General features: G+C 44.8%; 1 protein-coding gene across 2 annotated transcripts in view; it reads left to right on the top strand.

The window, feature by feature from the left end:
• The first annotated feature begins 1,263 nt into the window (after positions 1–1,263).
• The window catches only part of PTCHD4 (patched domain containing 4), a 59,708-nt gene continuing 37,033 nt past the window's right edge, over positions 1,264–23,938 (top strand). Inside the window, exon 1 of one of the 2 annotated variants that reach the window (XM_083495059.1) lies at positions 1,264–1,665. In XM_083495059.1, coding sequence (XP_083351185.1) covers positions 1,291–1,665 — 375 coding nt within the window. In that variant the 5' untranslated portion in view covers positions 1,264–1,290. Of the gene's footprint in view, positions 1,840–23,938 lie in introns of both variants that reach the window. The other variant, XM_083495058.1, reaches the window with a different exon arrangement.

Below are 23,938 nucleotides of genomic sequence, written 5' to 3' on the forward strand. Positions count from 1 at the left end.
GACCTGCCCATTTCTTCACGCTCTTTGCTTCCTGCTATGGAATGGATCCTGGCCCTGAGGATCACACTCTGGCTCCAGGGTCAGAAGCAGCAGGATTCTGAAGGCCCCTTGGTGGGGAATTCAGGAGGGCCCTGCGCTCAGGTCTGGAGGGCTTCCCAGGAGGAGCATCTGAAGGAGACCAGGAGGCCAGATCCAGCAGGCCCCCACCTCCCTCGGCCACCCCAGGATACCACAGTCAGCCAGGAACCGGGGGCAACCCTCACATCTTCATATAAGCTCACCATGAGGAAACATTTGGCACATTGGCTCCGGGGTCATCCGGCGAAATTGACTAGCCGTGGATTCAGCCAAGCCAAGATGAAGTACTTCTTGACACACAGAATAATTGATTTATAGAATTCATGGCCACAAGGAAGAGTGGTGTCAGCAGACATAGATAGCTTTAAAAAGGATTAGAGGGGGTTATAAGGACGCAGATTTCTGGCACTTTTTGCAGAGCTTGTGAAGAGTAACTGGGAGAAGTCAGTACTCCAAATTTTTGGCCTTTGCCATCTATACTGTGTACACGTGTGTGAGTACCGATTTGTGAAGACTGCATGCGTTGTGTGCTTCTGCAAACATACCACATTGTTCATTCATTTTACTGAAACACATTCATTTGGGCTGAAATGGGGCTGGGGAAAGCGGAAACACTGAACGGTCCCCAACAGCGAGGAAAAAGCGGAGCCGCAGACGGTGGTTGGGGAAGGGGCGGGAAGGGTCTCCGGGCCCGGCGGATCCTGGGGCGGCGAGCAGCGGGGATCCAGCCCGCAGGCAGGCGGCGCTCCGGGGCAGCAGCCCGGCCGGAGCCAAGCCGCCCTGGCCGCCCGGGATGGGGCGCAGCAGGAAGGCCCCGGCTCCCCCCCCCCCCGAAGTCCGGAGCGGCGCAGGGCCGAGCGATGGCTCGGCAGGCTGGCCTCGGGAGGGCCGGGGGGGGGGGCTGCTGCAGCCCCGCCCGCGAGGATGCTGGTGGGGGATCCGGGCGGGCGGGAGGCAGCCAGCCAGGGAAGCCCTGCCCTCTCCCTCCCTCCCTCCCTCGCTCCCCCCCCCCGGACGGCGCTTCTCCTCCGCGCTGCTGCAACTTGCTGCAGTGTTTGAACGGCGCGGGCGCGCGGGCGGGCGGGGGGCGGCGGAGCGGGCGGGGGCGCGCGCCGGGCGTGCACGCGGCAGGCGGATCCGGCGCGGAGCCCCGCGGAAGGTGCGCTTGCCCGCTCGGCGCCGGCAGCCTGGCGCCGGCTGGGGCGGAGGAGGATGCTGCGGCAGGCGATCCACAGAGGGCTCCGCTCGTCGTGCCACCAGCTGGGCTTGTTCGTCAGCCGCCACCCGGTCTTCTTCCTGACGGTGCCCGCAGTGCTGACGCTCATCTTCGGCTTCAGCGCCCTGCACCGCTTCCAGCCCGAGACCGACCTGGAGCGCCTGGTGGCGCCCAGCCACAGCCTGGCCAAGATCGAGCGCAGCCTGGCCAACAGCCTCTTCCCGCTGGACCGCTCCAAAAGCCGCCTCTACTCGGACTTGCACACCCCGGGGCGCTATGGCCGCCTGATCGCCCTCTCCAAGCCCGGAGGCAATATTCTGCATCAGGCAGAAGGACTGCTGCGCATCCACCGAGCCGTGCTGGAAATGAAGGTGAACCACAAAGGCTATAATTATACTTTTCCCCATCTGTGTGTGTTGAGAAATCAGGATAAGAAATGCGTGCTGGATGATATAATTTCAGTGCTAGAGGATCTGAGGCAGGCTGCCCTCTCCAATAAGACAACAGCCAGGGTGCAAGTGAGCTATCCCAACACTAAATTGAAGGTATGCTCTCAACTGCATGCTTTTCCCCTTAAAGAGGCAGCACTTCCTTCCTTGTCCTCAACAGCAAAGAGAAGCGCCGTGGTCATTTCTGGGGTAGTTTTCCAAAGACGGCACCCAATGACATACTTCTATGGGGGAATCCGGGGGGGGGGCGGGTAGATGTGGGGGTGGGTGGGAATGGTGTGGAGTGGGAAATTGTCCCGTCTGCAAATAAACTGAGCATGGGGTAAAGCTCTGCAACGCTTTTCAGGCAGAGGTGAATCCATCACAGGAATGTATATGGGAAATGTCACATTTTTTGCACTTGTCATGAACTCCGCTTGGTAGGGCAAGAGACCTTTGATATGGTCCAGAAAAGGCTTCCCTCGGGTGTATTTTAGGAAACCTGTGCTGTAGTGTGCTGATGGCAGAAGTATTGCAGTAGTGATTCTAGGAATTGTGTTCGTTAGCTGCATGCCTAGGGTGGCAAGTCTGATGGCCAACGTCCGCACGGCCAGCATTGCCACTGGTTATGATCTGGCATATAGGATTGCACCATCAATGCAATGCTCAAGTAAAGGCAAAATGGTGGGATATGGAAAGTTTCTGCCCAGCTAACCCTAATATGTCATATCCCAAGGCAAACAAAGGTTCCCTACCTGAATCTAAAAAATGCGACCGTGGATATGAATGCTTGGCTCAACAATTTCTCCACTGGTAGAAATTTTATTCTAGGATTCTTCTTGAGACTGCTGTGTTGCATGGCAGACAGAATTTCAGGTATAACCTGCAACCTTTTGTTATCACTGACATCACTGGATGTGCAATTTAAGCCTTAGCCACGTAGTTCAGAAACCATATCTTATTGTTATCCCTGACACCCACCTTTAGCCCAAACATGCATTTGGAAACCCACAAAAACTTCATATTTTTCTTCAGAAAAAAAACCCCATTCATTTTTATGGTTGTGACCTACATTAGTTCAGGCTGCAGCCCTAATAGTGGGTTCCTCTGATCTACCTGGAAGTTATAAATATGAGCACAATGCAGCAAAACCTGGTCACATCTAAGCCCTACTGAGATGAAGAGGGCTTGTTTAGCACAATTAAGGCTGCAATCTTTGGCACACTTTCCTAGTAGTTAAGTCCTATTGAAAGCAGGGGGATTTACTTCCAAGTAACCATGCGCAGTGCTGTGTTGCATGTCCCATCCCATCCCATCCCATTGTTGCCAGAAGAACTTTGCCAGCATTAACTTTTGCTGAATTATACCTTACATGTTTCTTTCAGCTATTTGTGTGTGTGTGTGAATGATAATGTCCTACATGGGAAAATATCCATACTTGAAAATGTGCATAAAGTCTACCATAAGCCCTAAGTGAAGTAAGAAAAACACCTGCTAAGTGAAGTAAGAAAAACACACTGTAGTAGTTCATTTTCTTTCACTGAAATTATTTATTTTGTGTAGGAAAGATATGACAGATGTACATAATAATAACAACAGCAGCAGCAACAACAACAACATATTCATATGCCATAATTTATTATTTGTATACCACCCGTCTGACTGGGATTTTTTCTGATTTCTATAACTGAGGGGCATTTTATGTTTATTTCTGATTCATATACATGACTTGTCTTTGTTGGGCAGGAAAACGGCTTTGAAAACTAACAGTCAGGGAATTACCGTATTTTTCGCCCTATAGGACGCACCGTCCCATAAGACGCACCTAGTTTTTTTTTGGGGGGGGGGAAATAAAGGGAAAAAAATTATTTCCCCCCAGGCGCGGGGCTGGGGCAGCCCGAGCTTCCCCCGACCCCAGCCCCCAAACAGGCAGCTCTCTGCAAGCCGTGGGAGCCCAGCGGTGGCTCCCGCTGCTTGAGAAGAGGTCCGTGAAGCCTGCACGCGCTGAGATCAGCACGCGCAGGCTTCGGGATGCCTGCAACTCTCCCCAAGCAGCGGGAGCGTTCCCGCTGCTTGAGGAGAGATCCGCGAAGCCTGCACGCGCTGAGATCAGCGCGCGCAGGCTTCGGGATGCCTGCAACTCTCCCCAAGCAGCGGGAGCGTTCCCGCTGCTTGCCGAGAGGTCCGCGAAGCCTGGAGAGCGAGAGGGGTCGGTGCGCACCTACCGCTCTCGCTCTCCAGGCTTCAGCGAAAGCCTGCATTCGCCCCATAAGACGCACCCACATTTCCCCTTCATTTTTGGAGGGGAAAAAGTGCGTCTTATAGGGCGAAAAATACGGTAAACTTTGTTCCATGCCCTTAGTGAATTTTTCTCCATGCTCAGAAACACCTAATAGACTTGCTATAACTTTTTGCATTCTGAGAAGCCCCTCAGTCTAGAACTGTGAGTCTGCCCCATTATGTGGCAGGTCGTCCTGGATGTTCTTGACTTGGTGGAGACGGGGTCAGCTGGAACTGCGGGAGTTTGCCATTGCCATTGCACCACATCCTGGGGTGGTTTGGGCCTCCAGCTGCTGCTGTCCACCATAGGAATAAGAGGTTGATTATTAAAATGGTCCCACCCTAAAGGTTGATGGGATCTAATGTGTTCCTTTTGGCTCTCAGGGAATTTCTGGCTGGCATGGTTGGTGCTCCTGTGGAAGTCCATGTTGCTCTGTGGAATATGAAACTGTGCATTAAAACCATAATTTATTTCCACGTCTCTGTGCACAGCTATTAGGGAATGAAATCTTTAGGTTCAAAGGTTCTCTTCCATAGGCCCAAGATCAGTTAACATGGCCAAATATTGGTTAGCTGTTCTTTTCACTTGCTCCTTCTTGAGACTCAAGAGATGCAGCTCCTGCCACCCTGTCCTTGGTTGCACTTTCGACCGCAGCTTCTTTCAGGGAGAGTGAGTTGACCCAAGGCTGGCCCTGTATTCCTCCCCTATGAAACCTTGCCAGCTCTCTGCCCTTGTGTCCCATGGGCAGGCCAACCAACCAACCAACCAAACAAACAAACAAACAAACAGAGCAGAGCCCGTGTTTTGGTGATGAAGGTAGCACCTTCCTTGGTTGAGTTCACTTTTGACCAACCACCGGGCAAGAGGCCAATTCTACCACATATATGACACCCACAAGCCAAACAGGCCAAACAGAAAACATCCAAGTGCAACAAAAGGACTTCAATCAAGGTTCAACACCAGTTGCAAGATTTATTACCACCATTGAAGATTTGATGGATTTAAAAAATCTTGTGTTTAAAAAGGAATGTTATAAGCTTGTAACAATGACATGTATGTTAGTTTTTCTGTGTGTCCATGTAGCAAGACTGCCACACATAACATCTGTGCATGATATACAGATACTTTTACCATAGAAATGTGTGTAAAAAAAGCATATAATGTTTCCAATTTTGATTGCTCCTGCATATTTTAAAATTCCCCTCATACCACTAATTGTAAATACATAAGGAAATTGTAAGAAAATCCAAAAAAGTTGCTAACCTGAAAAGAACAAAACAAATACAAAACAAGAGCTGTTTTGGACTGTGGAGGAGGGCCTCTCCTTCATTTGGTAGCCCATTTGTGGGGGAGATGGTCCCAGAAGAGGAGCAGAACGCTTTGGTCCTTCTCACACCAGCCTGCTGCATGTCGTTCTTCGTTTTCTATGGATACCTTCTAAGTGCCCAAAGAGCAGACTGGGCAAGGCCTTTGGTGTGATCCGGCAGGGCTTAGCTTAAGGCACAAGAGGCCACTGTGACCTTGCTGAAACTCCTGTGTCTGGTCAGTACCTGGATACCACATATATATCAATCTGGGTTCCATGAAAAAAAGAAAAATGAGACAGAAATTTAATATACAGTGTAGACACACACAAATATGCTAATAGACATGGTTGTCATTCCCTTTTAACACTTTCCAAGTTGATGGCCACATCTTGTGGTAGCAAAGTACATCGTTTAACTTTGCGCAGTGTTAAGAAACGCTTGGCTTTGTCTGTGCCTCTTCCCCGGAAGGCCCTGGATTCGGGTGTTGCTTTTCCTACACCACACATAGTTTTCTACAGCAGTATCCCAGCCTCCCTCCTTACTTGCCTCCCCCCCTAAACTAAAGAGCCCCAAATGTGGTAACTGTAGCCCACAGAGGAGTTGCTCCAGCCCCTTAAACATGTTGGTCACCCCTTTCTGCCCCCTTTCCAGCTCTATAATATCCTTTTTGGGGGGTGCATGGGGTCGGGCTCCAAGAAGCTGTCAGCATGCCCTGAGAACAGCTTTGACTGGCCAGTGAGCGTAGCTGATGGGTCTCAATCTCTCTGTGAGTTAGGGCTTCCCCTGCATTCAAAGATAGGCTCTGGTGGATTGAGCAGATGAGACCAAGAGTGGGTCCAACAGTCAAGGCGGTTTCTGCACATGCCGCAGAGGGAAGTGAGATGGGGGTTGTCAGTCTAGGAAGGTAGCCCATCTGGTCCATCTAGGAGAATGAAATCTCTGATCCTAAGCCTCTGCTGCCTTGTGGGATATCTTCAGAAGAAGAAAAGGCTCAGGAGTAAACCCTTCACAAGTCCGGAGTGGACTCCCTAAGGTGGTTGGATGGCACCTCCAGCAACTCCTGCAGACAATCTGGTGCCAAACACCTTGCTCTGCTTTCCTTTGGACCCCATCAGTGAGGCTGAGAAGGGGGTCTTGTTGTCTGGGCAGCCCAGGACCTCCAGGCTTGTGCCCCAGGAGAGGTCACTTTGGTGCTGCTAATGCAGCGGTTTTGCTTCACCACTGGAGATGTACTCCATTGTCTCTCAAGACAGACGGTGGCCAAGGCCAAGGCAGTCAAGGCCAAACCAAGCCCAAGACCCCCAAGGCCAAAGTGGCCAAGCCCAAGAAGAAGAGGCTCCCTGGACCCACCGCTTGCCCTTGGCATGTGACCCCAAAGACTCTTTTAAGAGCCACCAAAAAAAGAAAGACAGATGCCAACAATGCCCTTTTTGAGTTGTGGTTACCAGAAATGTACACAATATTCTACACATAGCCACATTTATAAGCATTTTGATTTATGATATGAAGGCATTGTGATACAGACAGTTTCATTTTCTATCCCTACCATTAAATTCACCCTTTTCATAACAGTTGCACACCAATGCAACATTTTCATCAAACTGTGACCCCAATATCTCTTTCTTGGTCAGTAACCACCAGAAACTTAGTATATTTGCCCCAATGTGTAACACTTTACTCTTGTTTACATTGAACCACAACTTGTTGCAACCCCTTTTGTCTTTTACCAACCTGAATAATTTGGTGTCATCTGCTCAATTCTAGCTCCAGGTCATTCATTCACGAACAAATTAAAAAGCATTAGTTCCAGCTGATCCAACGTTTTGCATCACCATGTGCTTAATGACACACTAAAAAAACTCTTTAAAAAAGTATTTAGAGAGGTCTTACCTTTTCAGAAGCCATGCTGACTTTTCTCTGTGCTTGGTAATTTTATCTTTAGTCATGCTTTCCATCAGTTTTCCCAGAACAGATACAAAGCCAACTAACGTATAATTTCTTGGACCCTTTTAAAAAACAAGCTACATATGTTTATTATTATGATGTGAACTATGGGTGAACTGAGATCTATGGATGTGAACTGTGATCTATAGATGAAGGACAATATACTAGTGCTGCTGCTGCTGCTAATTTCTTAGAGGACCAGAAATTTCACATTTGAGTTCTTTAAGAACTTTTGGATAGATGCCACCTGATTTTTAATTTGGGAGGGGGCGTCTGCTGCAGCTGTTGCCAAAAACTCCACTCCCACATACCAGTTAGATTTTTAAAAAACTTCCTATTGGGTCTAAGTCTGTTTCTTTCCTACATACTTCAGAAAATTTGTCATAAGAGCAGTTGAATTAGATCAAAATGTTTCTTTCTTTTCTGGTAGAGGAATGGCATAGACTTTTAAGGAGCAAAGCTGTCAAGTTACAACTGTAGTCTGGAAACTGGCTTGCAGAAATCCTTGGTTCTCTATTATAGAAATCAACACATTGGCAAGCTGAACTTCAAAATGTTAGGTAGGGCAGAAACAAGAGTCAGACTTGATTGCAACATGTTGCCCAGTCAGGAAGCAAGGCATGAAACTCAAGATAAGGCTGGATCGCCATCAGGCAGAAATGCTCTTGTTGCATCCTGCACAGAGCCGAGGTTTGGACTAGGCGAGATCCAAGGTCCATTCCAGTCCTATGATTCTATTCTATGGGACACTGGGGCAGGAGTAGAACAAAATAACACATTCACACGCTTGTGCACATTTTACACAAATTTACACATTTGTGCACTATTTAATCCCTGACTCCTCAGCTGTCCATGACTGTGGTCAACATGCATTATGGATTATTAACTATGGGGTTAGGCTAATGTTCTGGATTTTAATGCCCTAAGATGCTCTTAGTGTTTAGTGCAGTTGACTTTACCATCAAAAACCAATATTTTTGACATTCTGTGGTTATTGGGAACTTTAACATGTACAAAGGAGAAAAAGGCAGGAGATGCCATCGCTCTGAGGCGTTTTCTTTGTGACGAAGCTGCCACATACACTTATTCTATATCTAACTCTCATATGTTGTTGTAAGTGCCATTCAAATGTCCTTCATCGTGGGCCCACCACACTCCAGCTCTGAACTCGCTTCACCATTGCAGTGACAGGAATACCTCAGCATGAATTTATGCTAGATGATTTCTTCCGCAGCTGCCCTGGGACCACTCTATGAAATCTAACTTACATATTTATGGGAAGAGGGAATTACCCCCCACAGAAGGAAGAGAAATTAAAAGTCAGGTTACTGCAAAACATATTGCCTGACTTTGGCAGCTTGTAAAATTGGGGCTGCTGTGACATTACGGAGTGAATCTCATGGGAGTCGATGCACATTCCAGCATTTACTGAGTGCCATTAGCCAACCATGTATATACACTTCATCAGGTGCTTCTAAAATGACCTTTAATAGCTTACAACAAGGCCAGGTGTCCTGCCAAACTCATATTCCCCAGAAATAGAACAAAATCAAACAAGTGAACTGAAGATTGATCCAGATAAGACTGTGGCACTGTTTGTGGGTGGCTCCCTAGACTGGATGGGTGGAGCGTCCCCTACTGTGGACGGGATGAAATTCCCTCTTGAGGAGCAGCTATGTAGCTTGCAGGTCCTTATGGATCCCTTGCTGTTGCTTGAGGCTCAGGTGGCCTCCGTGGCGCAGAGTGCCTTCCATCAGCTTTGGCCAGCAGCCCAGCTATGCCCCAATTTGGACAGGGATAGCTCTACTTCTGTTGTCTGTGCTCTGGTCACCTCTAGGTTAGATTACTGCATTTGGAGACAGTTTGGAAACTGCAGCTGATGCAGATTTCAGCAGCCAGCAGGGCTGAGCAGGGCAGGACAGTCTGAACATTTAGCAGCTATCCTGGCTCGACTGCACTGGCTATCACTTAGTTTGCAGTGCTGGCTTGACTTACAACCCATGATACAGCCTTGACATATAAAGTCTCAGGACTGCAATGCCTCCAGGGCTGCCTCTGCCCACATAAAGCAGCCTGGACACTGCAGCCCCATCGGAGCTGCTCCTTCATGTGCCGTCTCTGAAGGAAGTGTCAAAGATGGCGGCATGCGAATGGGACGTTTCGGTGGTGGCTCCCCACCTGCAAAAGGCTCTTTTCCAGGAAGCACATCTGGGACCATTGCTGGGTAAGCTTATTTGTCCAAACTTAATTTGGAGGGTCACTGAAAGCAAGGGTAGGACTTGTTCCCTTTAAACATATTGTCAGATGAATATTTTAGGTTTTTTGCTGTTTGCATCTGATTTTTATGACTTTGTCATTTTATTTTTGCTTCCCTTGATTGCAAAAATCGCTAAAAATATAATAAAGAATAATAAATATAGAAACATCATATCAGTGCTCTAGTATCTTCTCTTCATCAAAACTCTGTGCACCTTACTTAGCTCCCCATCAGTGCATATAAAAATAAAATACAGACCTTAGGTGTTTTCAGTGTGCTCTAGGTCACTTGGCTAAATGAGATTTACCTTTAATACTTTTGCTTTTTTTATGCATGACCTACTAAGCTTATAAGCAAAAATGACTGAAAATGTTAGATTGACTGAGAACAGCACTGTTGTAGAAGTTTTTCCTCACTTCCCTTTTAAAATGCAACCTCCTTAAGTCTGAAGTATTGACCGCTCCACGCTTAAAACGGGGGGCGCCCTTTGCATGGACGCGCGCAGCCCCTAGATCTGGAGCGGCCCCATCAGCATAGGCTTGGTTTGCCTTCCTCCAGGTGGGATACCTGGAGGTCTCCGCCTACCTCAGTCAGTTGTCCAATCCCACCTGGGGGAAGCGTTGCCAAGGAGACCAGGCCAGGTAGGGGAGGGATTACCTGCCCACACAATAGAGGGAGGATCTTACCTAGGAATCCTCACTTGGCTCCAGAGCTTCTCCCACCCTACCCACCCTCAGTTAATGTCTTATTTGCAGGTTAACTTTTCTTCACAGGTTTTGCAGGTTAACTTTTCTTCACAGGTATGCGGGCGCTGCTACGTCAAGGTCACTGTTGAAGGGCCGGAAAGGAATTTTCCTGCATTGGCAGGTTTCGCCTTTCCCGTAGCAAAACGTCACAACTTTGGCGGTATCAGGCCTTGGGCGGAATCCTTTAGTCCATCTTCCTCTTTGCGGCGGCGATACCAGGGTTCCCCGTTAAAGGGGTTTCTGAAGGGAGGCTTTGGCCGTACACCGAAAGGTCGTCATTGCTCTCCCGTGCGGCGGTGGCGTAACGGGGGCGGCTATCTCTGCTTGAACATATGTTCTCCAGAGCCAGCCCCCCCCCCACACACTGGATAACCCTGATGCTCCCTAGGTCCCCGGCTGGGGACTGGGGAGGGAGAACGCCCAATGCCTGAGCCAAGGTCTACCCACATTTGAAAGTTAATAAAGTTGTGGCCAATTTAATCCTATAGCACGTTGTCATGAGTCCTTATTTCACATGACGGGGGGGGGGACCGCGCGGGATCTGGGATCTGCCTGTCCACGCAAAAACATTTCTGGTATGGAATATACTCTGTATTCCTTATAAAATACCTCTTTGTCACACCCTAGCATGGCCAAGAAACACAATGTGGACATTCCAAGAGGAGGGACATAAGAGACCTTTGAATATGACGCAGTGCACATGTGTACTAATGTTCTCCGCAGCACTAAGAAAATTAGGTTCAGGGTGACAGTGAACTCCATGACATGTTTGCTATAGAGAGCTACCAAATGAAGATTATGCATGTTATCCAATTTTATTTTCTTTTGTTGATGTAAGCTCACGTTGTTTCATATCAGAGGGCTTCACTATACCTTGTTGATAGGCCACTAAAATACAGGGGTGGGCCTACGAGGCAGGAAGCACAAAGCAGCAGGTCCTTCCCATCAAGCCACCTTCAGTCAGGCAATTGTAGCAAACTCCTGCTCAGCACCCCAACTCAGGGTGGAGAATGGGCGAAGGCAATGCAGGGCAACTCCAGCTCCTATTTTAAGCACAAATGCTTGTTTTCTGGGGTGCATCCTACCAACCCTAGCTGTGCAAATTTAATCAAGGAAGCAATTTTGGACTAGCTGCCGCAAAATAAAAATGTCCAATTGCGCATACAAGTTCTGTGCTGGTTTAAAAGTGGTCATGACCCTTTCTGTTTCAGTTCAAGACTGACAGCTCCTAAGTGGATCTTTACTGGCTGTGTGTAAAGAAGTGAATTAGTACATCTAGTTTCTTACCTCTCAGAGCAGTAATGATGAGGCAAGTGCACCTGCCAAATTTCTCCTCACTCCTAAAGACACAAGAGTCACCTCTGGGCCAGGCAGAGAACGTCCCAGGCAGTGCATATGGGAGAACTGAATCTCCAAATAGGAACGCATTTGTGCTTCTTTGCATGCCATCAATTTAAAGGGTTCTCACCACGTTTCCTCAGAGGTTTCTTCCACTGGTTCCTCTGAGCTGCTTCCCATCTGCTTCTCACTTAGGGACACTTTTTGTCCCAGAGAGCTCTGTTGTGAGGGTGAGCATATATTATGGGGTATTTGGTTATTCCAGTCTCCAAATAATCATCTGGTAATTAGAAACATGAACATGTTCTACCAAAGAGAGAGATGACTGTCTGCATTGACTTAGATTTTTATTTTATTTTTTCATAAAATTTATGCACCGCTTGAGTGTAAAAACCCTCAAACAGTTTACCAAAGACAAAACAGTAAAACCAAGAAAAATTCACAGCCGTCCTTTAAAACATACAAAAGCTAAAATATTAAAACAGATTAAAATTATCTCAACATTCTCGATGTCTGGGTAGGCTTACTTAAACAAGACAATTTTAGCTAGTTCCAAAAAGTGTGTGGTGAAAGTGCTCATTTGATCTCAATAATGACACAAAGAGAATCACAAAGGTTTTTTTTTGTAAAATTTTATTAGTTTTTATAATATCAACGACAAGCAAAAACATAAAACAAACAAAACATAACAAACATAAATCCTAACCTTATTGAAAATAACAGTTATTTACTTTGTAAAATGGCTTCCTCGTTTCCCCTTAGTTGAATTTCACTGCATATCCTTATAATGGTTTTCCAAATCCCAATTTTAATACCCTTTAAATTACACGTTAACATCTTTAAATCTTTTCCTTCTTGTATTAAACATATTATTTTGTCAGTTAACATAAATACAATCCTAAGCCCATTGAGTATCTGGACGCTATTTCCAGTTATTTTCAATCCTAAGCCCATTGAGTATCTGGCCGCTATTTCCAGTTATTTTCAATCCTAAGCCCATTGAGTATCTGGACGCTATTTCCAGTTATTTTAGCTTAACAAATTTAGCTAAATAATCATTAAGTTTCTTCCATTCTTCATGATGTTCCTCCTCCTTCTGGTCGCGGACTCTTCCAGTTAGATCGGCTAGCTCCATAAAATCCATCATCTTCATCTGCCATTCTTCTACTGTTGGTAATTCTTGAGTTTTCCACTTTTTAGCTAAAGACTCTCCTCCCTGGAAGAGAGGGGAGTGGTTGTGGGCGGGAGACCGAGCTCCGCCCCTGGTAGGGGGCATTAGCCCCCTCCCCTCCTACCTGGCTGGCACCCACGCCCACTGGAGGTGGCCAACCAGGTGCCTCCGGGGGACGTGTGTAGCAGCTTAATGCTGTGGTGCTAGCTCCGCCTCCTCCTCATTCGTCGTCGTCCCTCAGCGAGTCATCAGCTAGGAGTCATCTCAGTTATCACAGGGAAGAGCCACGAGGTTTGGAGTCGGGGGAGGGGTCTGTGTGTGTGTGGAGGCTGCCTGGTTCCTGGCTTGCCTTTTAACTTTAAAAACCCAGGCAGCCAGGTTTGCCTTGCTGTGTCCTGCTTTCTGGGTAAAAACCTACATTTAACCTTCTATTTCCCCCCCACTCCTGGGGCTTGATTTGTTTGTGCAGCCTGAGTGCAAATTAACCTTTCTTAAGCTGCAGCTTGTTCCCCTGCCCAGCACGTGCCCCCAGCGAGGTCTGAGTGTGAGTGTGGCTCCGTCTTTCTTTCTCCCTCGTCTCCTCGCTTTCCTTACCCTGCCTCTGCCTTGGTGGCAGTGCGTTTTTATTTAATTTCTGGCCAGGGTGCTTGTACATTTCCCCCTCTATTGCCCTTACCTGTCCAATTGCATGGCTGGTCTGGGTGACTGAGTGGGTTTGCCTTACATTTTAATTTGTTGGCCAGGGTGCTGGTGCGTTTTCCCCCTCCATTGTCCTTGAGAGCCTGGATAGCTCAGTTGGTTAGAGCATGGCACTGATAATGCCTAGGTTGCAAGTTCGATCCCTGTTGGGGACAGCTGAATATTTCTGCATTGCTTGGGTTGGACTAGATGATCCTCAGGGTTCCCTTTCCTGTTCCTCTCTAATTTTAAGTCGTGTGCGTGTGTGTGTGTGCTTGCAGCGTGTGTTGGTGCCTGCTGTTTATTGTGCCTGCCGTTTATTTATTTATTTATTACTCTTCTAGTGTGGGTTTAATTTACCCTGCCATCCCTTCCATTGGTAGCACTTGAAGCGGGAGCCCCCTGTAAAATTTTAAAGGCTGCCGGGGCTTGGAATAGACTGTGCGCTTAAACCTCACCCCTCTTTATTTCTCTAAGCCACCACCCCCCCTTCGCTTGATGTTTGGGGGAAGAAATAAGGCAGGGCTTGGGGTGGACAACTCAGGGTTTCTGATCAGGGAACCATTCCTCAGCACTCCATGTCTATACGTTTAAAACCTTTGAAGGTGTGCCTTTGCCTGGTTCTTGTCATTGGCTTCACTTGCCAGTACAGGCTCCCTAAAGAAAACCACTTTTACACAACAACAACAACAACAAAAGTTTTCGGCTTATAGTACCTTACTGAAAGTCTAGGCATTGGATTCATGTGTTGTGCTGTGTCAAGGGCTAGGTGTGGCCATCGCCTATGCTATCTACCGTGGGTTATTCCGTTAAAGGAATCTGGCGGTCGTGTATTCCGTCCGATGCCTGCTTGGCGGGAGGCCATGGCACGACCCTCGGTGACATCAGGGGGTGAGCCTATAGTTGGATGAGCATCAACAGGCTCCACCTACTGTTGAATAAACCCACCACCTATAGTCATCCAATGCCTAAGCCAATACCTTTTCACTGCTGTAATCAATAAAGTTGTGGCCTTTTCTTGCCCATTAACCTTAATCACGTGTCCTTGTGTATTTATTTCACATAGCGGGGTCGGGCCCTCGATCCACAACAGAATACGAGCCGCAGTTGTGGCATACAAAAATAGATTAACATCTTTCTTGGGCAATTCCGAACCTATTATTCCAAGAAGAAAGGCCTCTGGTTTCTTTGTAAATGTATATTTCAACATTTTTTTTCAATTCATTATAAATCTTTTTCCAGAAGTCGTTCACCTTGGGGCAGGTCCACCACATATGAAAGAATGTTCCTTCCTTTTCTTTGCATTTCCAACATGTATTATCAGTTATGATACATCTTTGCTAATTTTACATGAGTCAAATACCATCTATACATCATCTTCATAATATTTTCCTTTAACAAAGTACATGCGGTGAACTTCACCCCTTTCTTCCACAATCTTTCCCAGTCCTCAAACATTATATTATGTCCTAAATCTCTTGCCCAATCTATCATCACCGATTTAACTTGTTCATCTTTCGTATGCCACTCCAGCAAAAGCTTGTACATTTTAGATAAGTTTTTACCTTCAGTATCTAACAACTCCATCTCCAACTTGGATTTTTCCAAGGCAAAACCATTTTTCTTATCCAGTTTATACAATTTGTTAATCTGGTGGTAATGTAACCAATTTAACTTATCTTTAATTTGCTCAAATGGTCTTAATTTATAACCTTCCTCTTCCTCTATTAATAAATCATAATATCTCAACCATTTTGTATCCATATTTAATTTTTTCTGGGCCTTTGCCTCCATTGGTGAAAGCCATCTGGGCGTCTTCCTTTCTAAAAGGTCTTTGTATTTTATCCAAACATTATACAATATATACAATTTCCTAATTATATGATTTTTAAATGCTTTATGGGCTTTTACTTTATCATACCCCAAATATGCATGCCAACCAAACACATTACCAAATCCTTCCAAATCTAGTAAATCTGTATCTTCTAATTTCATCCATTCAACAAAGTGCAGCAGCTTCAAAATAGATTTTTAAATCTGGCAGAGAGAATCCTCCTCTTTCTTTAGAATCCGTAAGTAATATGTATTTAATTCTGGGTTTCCTCTCCTGCCAGATAAATCTAGAAAGAGCTTTTTGCCATTTTTAAAAACATTTTACATTGTCTATAATTGGGAGGGCTTGAAACAAAAAAAGCATCTTTGGCAGCACATTCATCTTAATCACAGAAATCCGGCCCATTAATGGCAATTTTAAGTTAGACCACACCTCTAAATCTCTTTTAATTTCATTCCATATTTTCTCATAGTTATCCTTATACAAATTCAAATTTTTCCCAGACAGGTTCACCCCCAAGTATTTAACTTTTTCACAAAATCTAGGCCCGTTTTTTCTTGTAATATTTTCCTTTCTTCATTATCCAGATTTTTCTCTATTACTTTGGTCTTGCTCTTGTTTAATTTAAATCCTGCTACCTGACCAAACTCATGTATTAGCTCCAGTGCTTTAACTGCACTGGAGTCTGGATCTTGTAATGTCAGAACTAAATCATCAGCAAAGGCTTTTAATTTGTATTGTTTCGAACCTACTGTAATACCTTTAACTTGTTCGTCTTTTCTAATCATACTTAGCAAGACCTCCAGAACCGAGATAAACAGCAGAGGGGACAGTGGACACCCTTGCCTGGTTCCCTTCTCAATTCTAATTTCCTCTGAAACCACATTATTTACAATAATTTTAGCTTTTTGTTCTTGATAGATCGCTTTAATACCATTTATAAAATCATGACCTATCCCCATATTCTCTAAGTTATGTAACATAAAACTCCAAGAAACATTGTCAAAGGCTTTCTCAGCATCAATAAACATTAACATTGCTTTACAACTCTTTCTTGCTTCTAACTTTTCCAAAATATCCACAACATTTCTAATATTGTCTTTCATATGTCTTCCAGGCAGAAATCCTGCCTGGTCTTTATGAATATACTCTGATAAAACCTTTTTTAGCCTATTAGCCAGTATATTTGCAAAAATTTTATAATCCACATTAAGTAGGGAGATTGGTCTGTAGTTTTTAACGTTGGATCTATCCTGACCCTGTTTAGGAATCAGAGTAATGTAAGCTTGTTTCCAGGTTTCAGGTGCTTCTCCTCAACCCCCCCCCCCGTAAAATTGAATTAGATATTTCTACCAGAGGTTGTATCAGCCAATCTTTCAATGTCTTGTAATGTTTCGCTGATAGACCATCAGGTCCTGGTGTCTTGCCAAGTTGCATTGAATTTATTGCATGTTCCTCTTCCTGACTTGTGATTACGCCATTTTGAAGATTCTCTTTATCTTTCGGAATCCGTTGCAATCCGTTGTTCTTTATAAATTGCTCGATTTTCCCTAGATCTTCTTTTTCTTTTTTATACAGTTGCTTATAATATTTATAAAAACATTTTCTAATGTCTGCAGGTTTCTCTACCGATTTTCCTTCTGTAACGATGTTTGTAATAGTACTTTGTTTTTGTCTCTTTTTTAATTGCCAGGCTAGTAATTTCCCACATTTATTTGCAGATTCAAAGTTTCTTTGTCTCATCCTTCTTATCTTCCATTCAATTTCTTGATTTACTAACTGCGAATATTGAACCTGTAGGGCTTTAATTTCTTTTCGGATCTGCAAATTCTTTGGGTTTCCTCTAAGCTTCTTCTCTTTGTCTTTCAGTTGTTCCATAATTTTGTCTTTTGTCTCATTCTGTGCCTTTCTCCTAATTGCATTTTGTTGTATCAGAAACCCTCTCATTACCGCTTTGCTGGCCTCCCAAATCACCCTTATTTCCATTCCTTGCGTCATATTAAGTTCAAAATACCGTATTTTTTGCACCATAACACTCACTTTTTTCCTCCTAGAAAGTAAGGGGAAATGTCTGTGCGTGTTATGGAGGAAATGCCTATGGGTGGCATGCCTACAGATTTTCCTCCTCTAAAAACTATGTGCGTGTTATGGTTGGGTGCATGTTATAGAGCGAAAAATAAGGTAATCCTTTAGGGTTTTTTGGGCCTTATTTACAATTAATGAATTTCTCAACAAATCGTCATTCATTCGCCATCTGAAGGAACCCTGAACAGACATTTTCAAGTCCATAGAAACTGCATTATGATCTGAGCAGGTTTTAGGGCAAATTTCTGTTTTTGCCACTTTAGGAACCAAGTCTCTGGATATCCATATATAGTCTGTTCGCGAAAATACTTGGTTTGCATTTGAAAAAAAAGTGAAGTCTCTTTCCATTGGATTTCTAATTCTCCATATATCTGACAGATCAAATTTTTCAGTTAGATCAAAGAAAGTCTTCGGTAGTCTGCCAGAGTTCGTAACCTTTGATCTCTGAGTTCTGTCCATCAAGGTAGATGCAACTCCATTCAAATCCCCCATCAAAATAACTTTATAATCCAAGTATTCCAGCAGACGTGCTTCCAGGTTCTTGAAAAATTCCGCTTTGCCATCATTAGGTGCATAGATTCCTAATAACAAAAATTTCTTGCCTTGTGCTGAAATTTCAACTGCGATATAATTTCCTTCCTCATCTTTGAAAACAAATTTTGGATTCCATTTATCTTTGATGTAGAAAACCACTCCTCTTTTTTTGACTTTGTCAGAAGAAATAAATTCTTGACCCAATCTTTTATTTATTAGAATTTTTTTGTGTAATCTTGTAATGTGGGTTTCCTGTAGACAAATTATGTCCAAATTTTGTTTCTCCAAAATCTGATAAATTTTTCTCCTTTTTGTGGCAAATTCATGCCATGAACATTCCATGAATAAATTCTCAATGCCATATTGTCTATTTACGAGGAGGCTGCCTCCGCTCCCCGCAGCTGTGGAGTTTGCAATCCAAGTTCTATCGAGTGCTTCTGCATAAATCTATCCTTCTCCTGGATATTCTTAATCTTTTGCTTTCTTCCTTCAAATTTGAAGGATAGGCCCTTTGGAAATTCCCACCTAAAAAAAATGTTCTTTCTCCTCAGAATGTCTGTCAAATCCTTGTACTGGGATCTCAAATCCAAAAAAACCCTAGGAATATCCTTGAAAATGACCACCACTCTATCAGATACTTTGAGGCCTTTTTTATAGTGATGTCCCAAAATGATATCTCTTTGTTCCTTGGTCTTAAAGACCACAATACAGTCGTAGGTTATTTTAGTCTCTTTTTTAGGTCCAAATCTATAGGCTTTCTCCACCCAGTCCTCCACCTCCTCTTTTTTCAGATCCCAGAATTCAACAAAATGTTTTATCACACATTTTCTGAGTTTATCTTGATCCTGTTCCAGATTAGGAAATCCTCTCAATCTCAAATGAGATTGTTTCCGCGCCAGCTCTAGATAAGCTATAGCTGTTGCATTTTCCTGTTGCAAGCGTTCCAGGTCCTGAACCCGAACATTCTCCAATTGTGTCAATCTTTCATCACGTGTATTAATTTGCTCTTTGACAGCTCGCAGGTCGGTGCTCAACTGGTCAATCCTTTGTTCCAATTTATTTACCGCACCTGTATTGCGGTCCAGTCCTATATCACTTAACGCTGACAATACTGACTCCTCAAATTGCGTTGGTGCTTTAGAGCCACGTCTAGGCTTTTCTTTTTCTGAAGTCATAACTGAGGAATGTCAAGGTCAATCACACAGTCTGCCAGAACAATGGAGAAAAACAGTTTCTCTTTTCCACCAGCCAAATCGAAAGCAGCTTCCTTTAGTCTTTAAAACTGCTTCAATCACAACAAAAAATATGGCAGAGAGAAGTTTATCCAAAGCTCTCTTTCTTGAGAGGAAGTAAGACAGCTTTTATCACTTTAGAACGTTGCTAGTCAGTGCAGGACAATTTATAGGCTATTCAGTCGAGGTGGAGATTAAGTTTATTCACTTTCCTTATAAAATCACCATGGAGACTAGCCTTTCCTCTCGGCTGGTCCGCTGTCAAAAGAGGATATATCTCAGTCTAATTACGCAAGTTTCCAATTGTAATAAATCATTCACATCAAATCGCTTCCAGTTTAAAAAGTTTTCTTTACTTTTAGGCTTCGGCCTTTGCACGCCGTTTCATATTTCTGTTCAACAAAAGGGGAGCCACCTCCTTTTCCAATGTCTCCCTTATCTTCCCAGATAGCTCTAAGAATGATTTAGGAGTACTTACAGTTCCAAATTGCTTATTCTTTTTTTTTTATGGAGGGATTGATCACTGCTGGTTGCCAGTTCTCAGAGCTTCGCAGCTTTGAAGATAGAAGTTGTTTCTGTTGAGCCGCGTCTCCACCCCACTCACTCTCGGTGCCCTTACAAGCTTACCGGGGACTGGAGGAGTGGCAGAATTCACCAAGGGGGGCAGGGCAGGGCGGGACAACACTCCTCTCATGAATGCCACAAACCGTGTCTCAAATTGGTACCATACACAATGTCACCCTGCCCCATTAATGCACTGTCCTTTTGTCTCCGTACCCAAAGTGTGCCCGTAAAATAAGGGTAGACCGCTTGCAAAAACTCCTCCATTCATAAAGCTTATGCTGACTTTCCCATTCATAAAATGCTGGACAATCATTAGACAACATTCAAATACCTTTCAAACTAACAGCCAATCCAGTCCTCTTATGTTGACAGCTACTGAACTCCCATCCAATAGGGGTTAAGGAACAGCACCCCCTGACTGCAGCCATACTGCAGCTGTCAAACCAGCCTCAACTCAGTTCACATAAACGGAAACCACTCCGGGGCTAAGGGAAAGTGAGAACAAGCTATCAAGGAGAGCTTGCAGGGCAGCAGTTGAAGAAGGAGCAAAAAGGGTTTTCTTGTGTGTGTGTGTATGTTTCTTTGTGGCTGATTAGCTGCTCTCCCTGTGCAAAGGTCAGAGGGGGCAGGGTTTGATCCATCTTTTAGATTTACGGGAGCTAGTCTCAAACGTTTGTTGGGGAGACCTAGGTTTTTTTTGTTTTTTTGTGGAGGGAGTTATTTGTCCTGTCTTCATGCTTTTTATGATGGAGGACCGCTGTAGCCACCCCCAACGACACGTTCTCAAGATGGAGGGGGAGGGAACAGCTGCAGTCGCCTGCGGTTCCTGCGCAATGTTTGCCATCTTGCCAAAGGTTGCAGGCAGCTTTACCTGCAGCAATTGTATGTTAATTGCCCTCTTAGAAGACAAAGTCCAGCAACTGGAGGAACGTGTAGCTACGCTCCAAAGAATTAGAGAGCTGGAGCTCTTCTTGGAAGCAACAGAGAACACCATCTCCACCAAGGAGGAGACAGGGGACACCCCTGAGAAGGAGGCTAGTTCACCAACACAGGAGCCAGATATATGGAGAAACGTGACTCAAAGAAGTAGGAGGCCCAGGGTTCGCTCTGATTGTTTAGAAATACACAATTGCTTTGAAGTCCTCTCCCCTAGCATGGAAGATGAAGAACAGACTCCATTTGAGGATCTCTCCCTCATTACAGTCGATCAGGTATATGAAGATGAGCAGCAAAGCCAGTCCTCAGGGAATGTGCAGGCAACCTTGGAACGGACAGCTCATGGCAGAACCCCGACCAAACCTGAGGCATGTAGTGGTGATAGGGGATACTGAGGGGAACAGAAGCAGTGATCTGTGGGCCTGACAAGATGTCTTGGGAGGTGTGCTGTCTCCCTGGGGCTAAGATCCAAGATGTAACCGAACGACTGCAAGGAATCATAAAACCCACTGACAAATACTCTTGGTTCATGTGGGAACCAATGACACTGCAAGCAATAGCCTCCAGAAGATCAAAAGAGACTACGAGGCTCTGGGCAAGAAATTGAAGCAATTAAATGCACAAATTGTCATCTCATCTGTCCTCCCAGTTGAACGACGTGGTCCAGGGAGAGAGGGAAAAATAGAGGAAGTGAACAGCTGGCTTCGCAAATGGTGTAAACAGGAATGGTTTGGATTCTTAGATCACGGACTGCAGTTTCTTGAAGATGGACTTCTGGCAAGCGATGGGCTGCACCTCACAACGGTTGGGAGGAATGTTTTTGCCAAAAATCTCAGAAACCTCATCAGGAGGGCTTTGAACTGACTATGTGGGGGAGGGAGACAGTGCTCCTGAAAGTAGGAGTCTATCAATTGATGAAGATGATCATCCAAATGTCATAGACCAAATGGAGCAAACAGCACGCAGACCTAGTGGTGGGAGGAAAAAATCCTTAAATAAGAGACACGGGGGAATGATTAATGGACTTCAATGTCTGTACACTAATGCGCAAAGCATGGGAAATAAACAAGATGAGCTTGAGCTCTTGGTACAGCAAACTAAATATGACATAATAGGCATCACTGAAACCTGGTGGGATACGTCCCACGATTGGAATGTAATATTGGAGGGATGCAATCTATTTCAGAAACACAGACCAGACAAGAAAGGAGGAGGAGTGGCGTTATATGTCAGGGATGTGTATACCTGTGAAGAGATCCAAGATTTAGAACCTCAAAGCCAAAGTGAGAGCATTTGGGTCAAAATTAAGGGAGAGAAGAATAACAGTGACTTCATTGTGGGAGTTTACTATAGATCCCCAAGCCAAACGCAGGACATAGATGATGCCTTCCTGGAACAGATGGCCAAGCATGCAAAAGGAAGGGAGATAGTAGTAATGGGGGACTTCAATTACCCGGATATTTGTTGGATGTCAAACTCAGCCAAGAGCATAAGGTCAAACAGATTCCTCACTGGCCTTGCAGACAACTTCATTGTCCAGAAAGTGGGAGAAGCAACAAGAGGAACAGCCATTTTAGATCTGGTCCTAACCAATGTTGATGACCTGGTTAGTGGGGTAGAAGTGGAAGGATCATTAGGCGCGAGTGATCATGCTCTTCTGAAGTTTACTATACAGCGGAAAGGAGCAGCCAAGCATACTAGGACTCAATTTCTTGACTTTAAGAAAGCCGACTTCATAAAACTTAGGGAAGTGCTGGGTGAGATCCCATGGACAGTAATACTAAAAGGAAAGGGGGTTCATGATGGGTGGGAGTTTGTTAAGAGGGAGATAGTAAAATCACAACTTCAGGCAATACCAATGAGACGGAAACATGGAAGGTGCCTAAAGAAGCCAGGGTGGCTATCTAAAGAACTTTTAACTGAGTTAAGATTAAAAAGGGATGTGTACAAAAAATGGAAAAGGGGGGAAACCACCAAAGAGGAATTCAAACAAATAGCCAGCACATGTAGACACAAAGTCAGAAAAGCTAAAGCACAGAATGAACTCAGGCTTGCTAGAGAGGTTAAAAGCAACAAAAAAGGCTTTTATGCATATGTCCGTAGCAAAAGGAAGAACAAAGAAACAGTGGGGTCACTCAGAGGAGAAGATGGTGAAATGCAAACAAGGGACACAGAAAGGGCTGAACTCCTCAATGCCTTCTTTGCCTCAGTCTTCTCCGATAAAGAAAACAATGCCCGACCTGAAGAATTTGGAGCAAATGATTCAGCAGAGGAAACACAGCCCAGAATAACTAAGGAGATAGTACAAGAATACTTGGCTAGTTTAGATGTATTCAAGTCTCCAGGGCCAGATGAACTGCATCCAAGAGTATTAAAAGAACTGGCAGATGTGATCTCAGAACCACTGGCAGTCATCTTTGAGAATTCCTGGAGAACAGACGAAATCCCGGCAGACTGGAGGAGGGCAAATGTTGTCCCTATTTTCAAAAAGGGGAAAAGAGAGGACCCAAATAATTATCGCCCAGTCAGTCTGACATCAATACCAGGGAAGATTCTGGAGCAGATCATTAAGCAAACAGTCTGTGAGCACCTAGAAAGGAATGCTGTGATCACCAATAGTCAGCATGGATTTCTGAAAAATAAGTCATGTCTCATTTTTTGATAGAATTACAAGCCTGGTAGATGAAGGGAACGCAGTGGATGTAGCCTACCTTGATTTCAGCAAGGCATTTGACAAGGTGCCCCATGATATTCTTGTAAAGAAGCTGGTAAAATGCGGTCTTGACTATGCTACCACTCAGTGGATTTGTAACTGGCTGGCTGACCGAACCCAAAGGGTGCTCATCAATGGTTCCTCTTCATCCTGGAGAAGAGTGACTAGTGGGGTGCCACAGGGTTCTGTCTTGGGCCCGGTCTTATTCAACATCTTATTCAACGACTTGGATGATGGACTCAAGGGCATCCTGATCGAATTTGCAGATGAAACCAAACTGGGAGGGGTGGCTAACACCCCAGAGGACAGGATCACACTTCAAAACGACCTTGACAGATTAGAGAACTGGGCCAAAATAAACAAGATGAACTTTAACAGGGAGAAATGTAAAGTATTGCACTTGGGCAAAAAAAATGAGAGGCACAAATACAAGATGGGGAACACCTGGCTTGAGAGCAGTACATGTGAAAAGGATCTAGAAGTCTTGGTTGACCACAAACTTGACATGAGCCAATAGTGTGACGCGGCAGCTAAAAAAGCCAATGCAATTCTGGGCTGCATCAATAGGAGTATAGCATCTAGATCAAGGGAAGTAA

This window comes from Podarcis liolepis, assembly GCF_965112155.1.
Source record: "Podarcis liolepis genome assembly, chromosome: 3".
NCBI classification, from domain to species: Eukaryota; Metazoa; Chordata; class Lepidosauria; order Squamata; family Lacertidae; genus Podarcis; species Podarcis liolepis.